Source organism: Microcebus murinus, chromosome 2 (genome assembly GCF_040939455.1).
Source record: "Microcebus murinus isolate Inina chromosome 2, M.murinus_Inina_mat1.0, whole genome shotgun sequence".
Lineage (NCBI taxonomy): Eukaryota > Metazoa > Chordata > Mammalia > Primates > Cheirogaleidae > Microcebus > Microcebus murinus.
Window position 1 is genome coordinate 52,530,978 of NC_134105.1, and position 12,970 is coordinate 52,543,947.

At 35.7% G+C, this 12,970-nt stretch overlaps 1 protein-coding gene across 4 annotated transcripts in view; it reads right to left on the reverse strand.

The window, feature by feature from the left end:
* Nucleotides 1-329: 329 nt before the first annotated feature.
* C2H1orf141 (chromosome 2 C1orf141 homolog) overlaps nucleotides 330-12,970 on the reverse strand; it is a 51,944-nt gene continuing 39,303 nt past the window's right edge. For 3 of the 4 annotated variants that reach the window (XM_012767224.3, XM_012767217.2, XM_075999223.1), the window contains exons 7-9: nucleotides 8,488-8,557; nucleotides 5,906-6,092; nucleotides 330-4,162 (exon numbers count right to left, since the gene is read on the reverse strand). In XM_012767224.3, the coding sequence (XP_012622678.1) occupies nucleotides 3,545-4,162; nucleotides 5,906-6,092; nucleotides 8,488-8,557 (875 nt within the window). In that variant the 3' untranslated portion in view covers nucleotides 330-3,544. The remainder of the gene's footprint in view (nucleotides 4,163-5,905; nucleotides 6,093-8,487; nucleotides 8,558-12,970) is intronic. The other variant, XM_075999226.1, reaches the window with a different exon arrangement.

The following is a 12,970-nucleotide window of genomic DNA, read 5'->3' on the forward strand; positions in this document are numbered from 1 at the left end:
ATGGGGAAATACGTATTCTTTCCTAATTTTCCCTTACCTTTTGAGCTTAATCATTAAGTTTATGGTCAATCATGGGTGTCTCTATCACCCCCTGGAGAGGAGACTGGCAGCTGTCAGGGAAGTCCTGCTCCCACCTTTATGGGATTGCTTCAGTGCTGTGCCTTTTTAGCTTCTCCTAGGAGTGTTAGTAAATAGTGCTAATTTTGCATCCAGGGGCCTTAAAATATACATTAATCATTATATTAACTCTAAGAACATGATGTGTCAAGATAAAAATTTCATTTGGCTGCTAGGTCCTTTTAGATGGGTTGCTATTTTTTGGAGTTGGCTCAGGGAAGCTCAGGTCTGTTTATTGCAGTACCTTAGGAACCATAATCCTGTAAGTGGTGGAAGGTAAAAGTCTTGCCCAGTGTGGGCTGCTATTCTAGAAATGTTAAAAACTTTAACATTTAGACAGACTTTAACATTTAGAAAAACTTTAGACAGATTGAATTTCAGAGTTTATTTGAACAAAGAACAATTCATAAATCAGGCAGCCCTCAGAAACAGAAGAGGTTCAGAGAACTCCATTCAGCAGTGTGAGGGGGAAGCTTTCACATGTTGAACACAGAGGCAAAGTAGAGAAATGATCCGATTCACTATAGCTAGGCATCTGCTCTATTTAGCCACAGTGTGATGAGTTTGCTGCCTATGATTGGCTGAAACTTGACTGCTCATGATTGGCTGTTATACTCCCAAGTTTCAGTTTGCCTATGTACTAAGTTAGGTTGCAATGAGCTACATAGAAACTCAAAGTATGGAGACATCCTCAGGCCAATGGCCTCCTGCTTATTTACTTTAACAGAAGCAAGCAGACCACAGTCCCCTGATGAGGCATATGAAAGAAAATTCATGGATTTCTTACTGCTTAGTTTTCTCAGAGGCTTAATGGCTCCTTCTTGACCTTATGGGGACCAATGAGAACAGGAGCACTTACACAGAACCAAAGTCCATCCTTTCCCTGGGGTAATCTACAGATCCCAAGCTAGTCCCAGGATACAGCACGGTCTCCATCATTGTCCTGGGACTCAGACTGGCCTCCAAGGCCATACTCAGAACTCAGCAACAGAAAAGACACTAAGTCTGGCTTCTGGGGTTGAAGGCCCCAGAAGCTGTTTGGTTTAGGAGATGATAGATTAAAGCTGCTGAGCTGACATTGCTATCTTCTCAGAATCCATTGCTTCCAGCTCTCCAGCTGCTTTAATGGAGAATCCTCAGCCAAATGGAATTTTTAAGTCAATTTAGTGCCATAAGCGCCAACAGAAACTTCCAAAAATAATGAATCCAAAAATCTTCAGTTGTAATTTAAACCTACCTTGGGCTAAAGTCTGAATACCATAGTTAGGTTTGGCATTTAATTTAGAAAATATCGGAGTGAGGGACTCCTGGGAACATCTTTCAAGAAGTTACACTTACATTAACTGCTGGCCTAAGGGGAAAGGGTGGGAGAAGGGAGGGAATTTTTATTGAATGCTACAGGACTCAAAGTACTACGAGTTATTTTATTTAATCCCGAAAACAATAATATTGCAATAAGCTATGGTCCCCATTTTAAAGTGGGAATGCAATAAACTGAGGCTTAGATAGTTGACGTTATCTTCCCAAGTTCACTCCTATCCGCCCTGTTCCAAAGCCCACACTTGTTTCTCTTATACTGAATGGAAACTACCATTATTACTTGTACTATTATTAGGTATATTTTCTAATTCTTGTTATTCTTATTGTTAGTGCTTAAAAAGAGTTTGTGTTTTATCTTCTGACCCAGCAGGGTAGGTAGGGAAACTGTTTTGTTTTGCAGTAAGTCTGGATGGAGGGAAAACAGGGGGAGAATGGATGATGGCAACCAGCAAACAAAAGCGGAAAAAAGAAAAAGATGACTCCATGGACTTGAGCTGCTACAGCTTTTCCTGCCCTAGAAGAAAGGAAATCTTGTATGCTTCTCCCCTAACTCCTACACACCTGAACCAACCACCTTACCTTGAAGGTTTTTTCTCTTTCTCTTCTCTTATTCACTCAGTCTCCAGTTACATCTCTCTTCCCCATCTCCATTTTCTCTCCTTGTCATTCTATTTGAGGGTCCAAACCTGCCTCTAGTTGTGAAGAGCTGCACATGGGTAGCACTGATGATGCATAATAAAGAAAGCCTCAAGTCTGAAGTAGAAACAGACAACCTAAACCAGTTGACCTCCTTACCCTTAAAAGTTTCAAAAAGACCCGCCCAAAGCATTCCCTTAAATGCTTTTAATTTAACCTGCTTCTCCTAAAGTACTAACAGTCAAGATTGAAAAATTCTCTTCTTACTCAGTTTTAATTCTTAGAATTATAAAATTATTGCTTTTAACTATTTCATATAAACTATGAAATAAACGAATAAGCTTCTGTGAGTTAATCTTCAAATTTATCACTTCCAAGATTATTTTTATATGAAATACATTCTGAATTCCAAACAAATGGATTACCAATGAGCTTTTGAAATGTAACTTGTTTCTAAGTTAAACTCTGCCATTTTTGTTTTGTTTTGTTTTGTTTTTGTGTCAGGGTCTCACTCTGTCACCCAGGCTGGAGTGCTGTGGTGCAATCGTAGTTCACTGCAGTCTTGAACTACTGGGCTCAAGCAATCCTCCCACCTCAGCCTCCTGAGTAGCTAGGACTAAAGGCATGCTCCACCACACCTAACTAATTTTTAAATTTTTTGTGACGAATGAAATGTTTCCCAGGCTGGTCTTGAGCTCCTGGCTTCAAGGGATCCTCCAGCCTTGGTCTCCCAAAGTGCTGGGATTATAGGCATGAGCCACCATGCCCCATCAAAGTCTGCCTTTATACTGTTAGAGTTAATGAGCAGTTAATGAGAAATGAACAGAAAAATATTAAAAATAGTAATGTAATAATATCCTTTAAAATGTTTAATATTTTATAGGATTTGCTACCAAAATTATTTACCTTATTGAAGATAGGTTATTCTTTTAGATTATTTAATAATTCAGAAAAACATTAGTTATACTTGGAAAAAGCATCATATAATAATGATGTTCCAACATCAATTAATAGAAAAAGCTATTTGAAATATTACAAAGCCTTTTTAATTGCATAAATTGCTAAATCCATGATTATCTGAATTGCCAATATATGATTAATTTCACATTCACTAAATTAATGTTACATTTGTCTTATTTGATATTCAGTTAAATAAAAAGGTTATTGATGTTATTTGACTTCCAACAGCAAATTTCCAGAGGCAGTCTATGACATTCTTGGTCCCAAATCAAACTTTACTGTAGAAATGCTGATGACTGATCAACAAATTGAGATAATAGAAAGTCATGAACTTGTTCCTCTTGTTGACAATTATTTCCTAATTTTGTCCTATTATTTACCAAAAATATTCATTGTTCTTGAATAGATCACTGCTGATTTGTAACTCCAATTTCTATGCCTTGCTTTCTGATGCCATCCATTAGGACATTACTAATTGGATAATAATTTCTTCTATGATCCTGGAACTTGGTTATTTGCTTCTTGTTACCCAAACATTGCTGGGTAAGTGATGATTTGTGGGGCATTTTTCACCTGACAAGTTTAACAAACCATCCAATGGTGTTACATTACTTAGTTCACGCATATTTTTAAAATGCTTTGGGTAATATTTGACAGGTGAGTCACTGGATTTGTATGTGTTCCTTGGTTTTACTGTAGAAAACATTTTTTCAAATTTTCCAGTTTTAGTGTTCATTTCTTGAATAGCAGTTTTATCAAGGCAAAATTTTTTGGTTAGGCTGGGAAAATTAGAGAATGTATTCCCAGATCTGTTTTCTAATGATTGCTTATTGGTTTTCTTCCTTAGTGTATCATCCACAATTCTGTGGTCCACTTCAAAATGTAAGGTTTGTATTCCCTTTCTCTTTGCTGTAGGCAGAGTTTTTCTGGGTTTGGAAGGAGTAACAGATTGATCACCAAGTAAAGATTTGAGGAGTTTACAATTTCTTTCTAGAACAAAATTTGTTCTTTCATGTGGGTTAATGTTTTCATTTGCCAAAGGATGGGAAGAAAACCTATTTCTTGTCAAAAGTAACCTCTGTACATATTCTGTGTCATGAAAAATTATGGGATTTGTGTTACTTTGTTCCTGTGGATTAAAGAAAAAAGTACTTAGTCATAAGAATATTGAGGCAAGAAAGCTACTTATATTTTTAAACATGAAAATAAAATTATAAATATTTTTTAAATGTCTACATAGAAGTATTTAATCTGAATAATAGTGATATTCAAATACACAAAAATGATGGACTTGTATGTGACATACTTCCTTCTTAATATTCTATAGCGTGGTAGGGATAAATCTGAACTTTTGGCCTTCTTAAATCCTTTTTTAAATAAAGTAGAATATGAAAGCATAAATATTTCTTAAATGTTCAAACATTTCTTAAATGTTTGAGGTATTGTCATTGGGAAATAAGGTGGTTGGTAGGATGGAACACTATTCTGGCATATCTTAAGTTTCCATGTTCTAAAAATTAAAAAGCCTACCAAAAAATGGATTGAGTCAAAGATGATAAGAGAGTGATTACGAGCCAAAATTACAAAGTCTGGATAGTCTAATAAGTGGTTCAAAAAATTTTATATGATCTACAGATGCTATACTTATTATTGTACCCCAACCCTTAATGCAACACCTGCCACATAAAAGTGCTCAAAATATATTTGGAATAAAATAGTCAAAGTAATAGATTGATTGAAAAATGCTCCATTTTTTAAATCACAGTAATTGCAAAATCTGTCTGTATGAGCTACTTTTTAAACTTTTTTCCATATTTCCATTATTAGGGCAAAATGATTAACTAAAAAGAAACTAGTCAAATATGCATATTATTAGTATTTAGTTTGCAAATATTAAGTCAATAATTATTACTTTTCATTAAAAATATAATTAGTGAAATAAGACATTGGGTCATTGTACATTAGTGTACTTAGTGTGAAAGGTACATTGATAACCATGATTACTGAAAAGATGACAACTGATCTAGTTTTGCCATCCATTAGTGATGCCAATATTACCTATTTAGCCATAGTAATGGAAGTTTGTCATATTTTTTGGTCTGTCCAACATCTTAAGGAATTTTCTCCCTTAAAAGTCTATATACTCTTAAGTAGAGGCAGAAACAATCTTTGTTGGCCTCTCTAATTAAGGTATAGGTGTCTGATCTAGGCTCTGTCAATCAGATACACCTATGAAACTCTTCAGAAAAAGCGAGCACTGTGAAAAATCACTGTGAAAACTATTCTAGTGGGAGTGGTGGGAGCTATGTCTAGCTTTGAAGGGCAGCAGTGGTAAAAGTCTTACAGAGAGTATTCCCTGCCCAGCATCAGAGTTGTAAACTGTTATGTATGACAATAGCCTGGGCCCCAGTGGAGCAATCTGCAGCGTTACTGGGTGATTACTAACTATATAGCTTTCAAGCCAGACTATCTCTCTAGCTTTCCTAGACCCTGTGAACGACCAAATAGCCTTTAATAAATGTGCTTTCCGGTTGAAATAGCTAAAATAGATTATTAGAAAAATGAACACATGGTCCCATCATTTAAAAAATACCTGTTCTATTTCATATCCCTTTAATAATCAAGGAAATTTGATAAACCCTTCTTCATAAAGAAAAACACAACATTTTCAGCTGGTGCAAAGGAATCATCAGTTTGGGGGGAATGGTTCTAAAAAAAGAGCATTAAGAACTTAAGGGGTGTTCTCATGTTGGAGTGTGAAACCAAGAGGTAAGAAGGATTTATCAAAGATTCTTGTCACTAGAATATGGGTGATTCCCATAAGTAGTAGAACTATGCATAGTTACTGAACAATAGTAGAAAGTCTTATTACCATCTGAGAAGTTACTGTCTTTGCTGGACTAACGTTGATAATCTTGGCATTTGGATTTGTCAGCTCATCCTCAAAGCACAAGGGGAGCAAGCTTTTGTTTCTTACTGAATGATACTCACTTAATGGATAATTTCTGATAGATTCATTTTTTTTCATGTTAAAATCATTCATCAATGAAGATTTTCCTCTGAAAATAAACACAAGTTCAGGGAGATGTTTATAGGGCTGATTTCAGCTTGTTAGTTCTGTCTGCCTCCCCTTACCCCTAGAAGTCACTGCCAACATCTGCACCAACCTCTCTCCCACAGACTTTCAGACTGACAAGAGCATCCCTTCTTGCCTTTCCTGGAGAAAACAGCAAAAGCACAGGTGGAAGCAAAATAGTCATATGTGTGCATCTTTGCATTTTGGGGCCAAGGAGTAATATGATGTAGGTTGAGGAGAAAACCAAAGATAGAGGGGTATTTGCTAGATCCTTTGTTGAAATTCTGGAAGACGCTTCGCAGGGCAGCTTTATGCCAACATAGGGTGGCCCCAGCTTTGTGAAGAAGATAGAATAGTGTGGTCAGGCAGAGAGAGAATATAGATTTTATTCCAGGTCTCCCTCGACACTGAGTTTATTTAGGCTTGCCACGGGGCTTGCTATTGCGAGGCTGTGATAACCTGTAGCAAAGGTTTGGCATGGCTGAGGTCTGGACAGCTTCATCTAAGGACAGATGAAGGACATGCCAGGGATTCAGAGGATTCTACCCACAAATGACAATTGGGAATGGACCCTATCCAAGTTCACAGAGAAGAGACCGTGAGTTCATGTACCACAGATGTAAATAGCAACAGAACATCTAAAAATAGGACCTGTGATCACCAATCCTGGTAGCAGTATAGATACTGTCTTGGAAAGAAACAGAAGAACTGATTTAAGCCTTAAGAGGCTGTTCATTATTGCTCCAAACAAAGTTTAAAACACACTGGACTAATGATTTTTTTTTTCTCATTACACAGAGGATGAAGGGTCCATGAGAAAAATTATAACTTTATCCAAAAAAAAAGAAGATACTTTTTTTCACATTCATGTAATAGTGTAATTAAATTTGTGTATCTACTACAAAAACATAATTGTATTCTCTCCATTTTTTCATGTCTTTCTCTCCATTTGACTCAGCTCAAGGTCTGGATGTGATGCCTAGTAGCTGAGCAGTCTTGGACTATTCATTGGATTGCACTACGGACTAAATGTTAATAATAAGGCAGAATCCAGGACCAGCGCAAGCGCAAGCGCTCCCCAGCGCCTGGTGGAGCAGCTCAAGATGGAGGCCCCCATGGAGCGGATCAAGGACTCCTTTTTTGCAGGAGCCTCTCAGACGTTGCTGGGTGAACGTGGGCGCACACCAAGGAATGTCAGGTCTCTGGGGCAGCTGCAGAGCTTCAGCAGTGCTGAGTGCCTGTAAGGAGGCCTGCTGGTTGGCGGTCCCGCTGGAAGCAACCCCTTAGGCTTTACTCTGAGGAATTTAGGGAAGACGGTCTCTGAGGAATGCCTTCAAGTACAAAGTGAAGAATGACTGCCTCCAAGTCTCAAGAAAGCACTTTTCCCTAGCCAAATAGATATTTCAGTCCTTTCCTGTGGCCTGGACCTATAGCCAAAATTCTACAGGAATTTATGAGTTTCTACTAAAATAAAGCAACTGAGTGAAGGAATACAATTCTAAATAATAATGACCTGTTTTTTTGGTAAAGTGCTTCATACATAGGACAAAACAAAAACAAAAAACACCCTTACCACCAAATATACCAAAATGCACATCTTTCGTAAGTGAATTACTGGTATTTCTATGCCTGGAATAACATGTATGTTTTATTTATTTAATGTTCACGTTTTAGGAAGGAAACATTTTTTTTGTTAAAAAAAATTAAATATTTATAATTATTTTTTCTGACAAAGATTTTTATACCATAACTAAAGTTGTTCTTTTCTCACAAGTTTATAATTCCTAAATGAAGACAAGAAAGTAAAAATTGGGGGAGAAGAACAGGCTTTATTAATCAAATGACATCTTGATTTTTCCAAATAAGAAGATTGTTTTATTTTTAACACTACACATGAGAGCTGTTTCTTAGCAAACCCGTTTGGAAAGGTTAATGTTCTGTTGTGTTTTAGGTTGCCCCATCATGTACATGATGCAGAATCAGTCTTTGTAATCTTATGTTCCTCTACTTTGTAGTTGTATTTTAAAAAAATACTGTATTATTTCATATGTTTAAAAACATTTAAAATGTGACCTATATAACCTTGTAAATGGTTAAAAACAACATAATGTGAAAATAATTACAACCTCAAAGAATTCATCATGTCACAAGTATTTTACTTTAATGATGTGCCTTTGATTTAACTGGAACACTTTTGGAAGGATATATTATTTGTGTTTGTAATAATCTTTGAAGAGCTTGGAAATAAAATTATGACTTCATTCATCGAAAAAAAAAATAAGGCAGAATAAATTCATTCTGATCTAAACAAAAGGCAGAAAGCATGCCACTAGAAATATTGAACAGAATAAAATGTTAAAAATTTTAAAATAAATTACCTTTCATTTATATGATCTTCTAAATGGCCAATAGAATCCAATGATTTCCTAGTCCTTTTTTCAATTTGAGCTGAAATTATAAAAGATTTTCATAAAAGACATGCATTATGGCATTTAGAAAATATCTTTTGGAAAATATTTTGTAATTTAAAATATCATGTGGAAAGCACCTAGTATAGTGCCTGATCTATAGTGGCTACTCAGTAAACACTTTTTGAGTGAACAAAATAGAATCGGAAAAGAATGAGATCAAGCTTCTAATGTTTGGCTAAGACAGATCAAATATAAAAGTGGTCTTGGAGATTTTTTTGTGGAAGAAAAGTATTCATAACTTTCCAAATCCCTCTAGTACATGAAGTCATTATTAACCAGTAGGAAGCCTCAAATAGTTCAACACTGTTACTATAAACGGAGGTCAGTTGGTGGATATCAAACAAACCTTGCCACATGGCATGAAGGAAGTATCCAAAGTTGAACTCTTCCAAATATGCCTGGTGGCCACTCCAGAATTTTTCAGCTTTCCTAAATATTCTCATATACACATGCTATTAGCAACAATTTCAGCTTTTTCCTGTCCTCAAGTAATTTATATTCAAGTGCCATGCTTCCTAGCCTTTTTCACATCATGGCAAACATCCAAATAATATTATCTGTACAGTCACTGGCATAAATTCTTGAGTCAAACCACACCAGGGCTGGATGACTGAATCTACAATATTCCCAATATGTCCCTGGAAGAGGAGCCCATTCACAATTCTAAAATCTGGTCTGACTGAGCGTCATGGGATCTGAGTAGTGGCAACTGAAAAACTTCTGGAAAGGAAAAGTAAGGAATAGTGAATAAGTGATAAGTGAAAGAGAAAGAAAGAGAACCTTCTAAAATTCTAGAACACATGAAAAATATAAAGCTAAGAAAGACAGTCTTAGGCCAGGCATGGTGGTTCACACGTACAATCCCAGCTCTTTGGGAGGCCAATGTAGGAGATGGTTTGAGGCCAGGAGTTTGAGGCTGCAGTGAGCTATGATCATGCCACAGAACTCAGGCCTAGGTGACAAAGAAAGACCCTGTCTCTAAAAAAAGAAAAAAAACAAGGAAAAAAGCCGACAAAATCAACAAGAAGAATGTAAGTTCAATAATAAAATTGAATAGAAAAATCTAAAAGTAACTATAAAAATCCTTACCATAACTCAGCTCTAAGATGTATATTAGCATGTGTCATAGTTTAATTGACAATGTTAATTAATGACATCTTAGATTTCATAAAATATGGTATGTTTAAGAATTTCAAATGAAAAATATTCACATTAGAGAACAAGATATTATGAAATAAAAACAGGCTGATGTAAACATAAAAACAAATCAATATTTTTAAAAAATGGAAAGCTTGGAACTAAGAAATATAATTTAGATTACATAGCCAAAGGTAGTAGAATCAATGAATTGAAAGAAAACGTCAAGGAATTCACTAAGAATGTGCAGAGAGATAAATAAAAAATATGAAGTAACAATTAAACATTATGAAAGATAGACTAAAAAAGCATTCAACATTTTTCTAGTAGTTCTGGAAGAAGAAAATAGAGGAAATGGTGAAGAATCTACAGTTGAAGAGAAAATAGCTAAAAGTTCTGACAGAAGTGTATTTCAAGATTCAGGATGACAGACAGAATACACCTACACCCAGACACTTTGTAGTAAAAGTACGGATGGCCCAGGAGTAGTGGCTCACACCTGTAATCCTAGCATTCGGGGAGGCTAAGGCGGGAGGACTGTTTGAGGTCAGGAGCTCGAGACCAGCCTGAGCAAGAAAGAGACCCCGTCTCTATAAAAAATAGAAAAATTAGTGTGCACCTGTAGTCCCTGCTACTTGGGAGGCTAAGGCAGAAGAACTGTTTGAGCCCAGGAGTCTGAGTTATGATGACACCACTGCACTCTAGCCAGGGGGACAGAGCAAGACTCTGTCTCAAAAAAAAAAAAAAAAGAAAAGAAAAGAAAAGAAAAGAAAAGAAAAGAAAAGAAAAGAAAAGAAAAAACAAAACCCTTAAAACAGAAAACAGATCATAAAACATAAAGAGAAAAATTCTGAAACTACCAGTTTTTCTACAAAGGATTGGCAATTAGACCAAGAACAAAATTCTAATCTATAATTGATTCCAGAAGATAATAAAGTTGTACTTTTAAAGTGCTGAAAGAAAATAATTTATAACCTAAAAATTTACATCAACTAAACTATCATTCAAGAGTAATAGAAAATAAAGGCAATTCAGAAGTTAACAACTAACGAATCAACCCTGTAAGAATTACTGAAGGCTATCCTTCAGGAAAAATGTAAGTGAACACTGATGAGTGCATGCTTTGATAAATTATATTTTTAATTAGCATTTAGCATTTAATTAGCATTAGTTTAGAAACTAATCTTATTTTGTATTTGAAGTGAAATATTATTAATATTCACCGCACTTGTATAGCTCTTTCTCATTTTAATCTATTATATTTTTTGTGTTTTACACTTCTATAGTGTTAGTCTTTATTTTTCTTTTAAGCTTTGCTTCATTGAAGCATAAATTACATATGATAAAACACACACATTTTAAATGTACAGTTGGATAAATTTTGACAAATATATACGCTAATGTAAGTAAAATCGAGATATAGAGTATTTTCATTATTCTAACATAGGTTTTGAATACACCTTATTAGTTCATTCCATTTGTTCTGTTATCTCCTTCAAACACACTGGTTATCTCAGTGTTGGATAATCTGTTTTCTTCTCTCAATATACTATCTTGTCTTAATCTGGTCCCATTTTTGTCCTCTTACACTGCATTCTGTGTGATTTTCCTAAACCTGCGCTCCAGATCTTTAATTTGGTTTATCCAAGTGTTTACTCTTTGCTGCTTTTAATTATCATTTTCAGTTCTGTGTTAGCATTACCTGTTTCTTCAAAAATATTTTTGAGCTCCAGTAGCATCATTCTATCTTTGAAGATTATCTTTTACATTTTCAGATCTTATTTCATGGAATTCTTACTTTTTAAAATTTTTTCGGCATATAGAACAATTATTGTCTAAATTTTCTCCTGTTTCCTGGGGTACAAATCTTACCAAAATGGGACCATTAGCTAACTTTTAAATTATTTCCTTTCTTTGCTACAGAATTTTTGCATAGGTCTCATGTTTTGTTCTTGATTTTCTTTCTGCTCAACTTTGAATCAGGTCACTTAAATCTAGGCTTTTATTTGTCCAAAAATAATAGGAGTAAATTTTCTTTGGATACTTCCCCTGTTTACCTGGGCACTATTAAATTCTCCCATTAGAGATTAATAGGTAAACCCTGATGTTGTTCCCTTATGTTGCAAGTTAGGCATTCAGCTGCCTAAGCAGGCTGTAAGGAAGCTGGAGCTCTGAAAAATCATGGACAAATTTGTTTCTGTGCACTGTGTGTTCTGTGAAACCTTTTCATGACTCTAAGGTGATGGGGGAGGGGGAAGGAGGCTTGGGGTACTCTGTCAATTTATGTGTGAGGTGTCACTTGGGTTTCAATTTTGTTGTTGTTGTTCCTCTTTATTGAGGTAAGCAAGTCAGCTTGGAGAGGAATTTAACCAAAGAAAGGCCTCATGGCTCACATGCTGTCTGATGAGGTCATGTTTTTTCTTTCCACCATTATCTTCATAGCTATTATTCACACTTCCAACATTTCCTAGGAAATTGTATTCAGTCTCTTCTGTTGTCAGCCCTCCCTTCAAGACTTTTCTCCTCTAAGTTAGGAGGTTTTTTACCCTAAATCTGAGTACATCTAAAGCAATACAAGGAAGACAGAAAAAGAAATGACTAGTTATGGCCATTACATTTTTCTCAAAATACTGCTAACACAGACGTGGAAAGCTGTTGACTTGCAATGAGGAAAGGCATCCCAAGGAGAGGATTTCCCATCTTTCTGTGACCCATCACTGATAACAAACTCCTTTTCGTTACGTTGAATGTGTGTGTGTGTACATGTGTGTGTGCAGTGGAGTGGGGGATTAATAAGGGTTTTTCAGAATATATTCTAATTCTGTTGGCTCTTTCGGTGTTGTTCCTTTCTCCCAGGAAATGGAACTGTGCATTGATTTCTGGAATATTCTTTCAAACTGCTTCATATTGTAATACATGGCAGATTTTCTTTGAGTCTGGGATAAAATGTCCTACTTTCAATTTAATAATTTTTTCTTCTTTTCTTATTCATTTTAACCAGGATAAACTTGTATTTATGTTGGCAACTTCCCCAGAAATCTGAATTTGGGACTTGGTTAAAAGAAGTATCAAATGCTTCTGTAGAGAGACTTAAGAAATTTTTTAGAGAGCGATCACTTTCCTGAAAGAATAGAACATCCTGCCACTGCTCTCAGGGAACACTTCAGAGAAGATGTGACATCTGAGTGGAACCTTAAAGGACAGTGTGGTGAACAGAGGGCTGCCTCCTTCACAGCCCCTTTTCTCCCCTTCT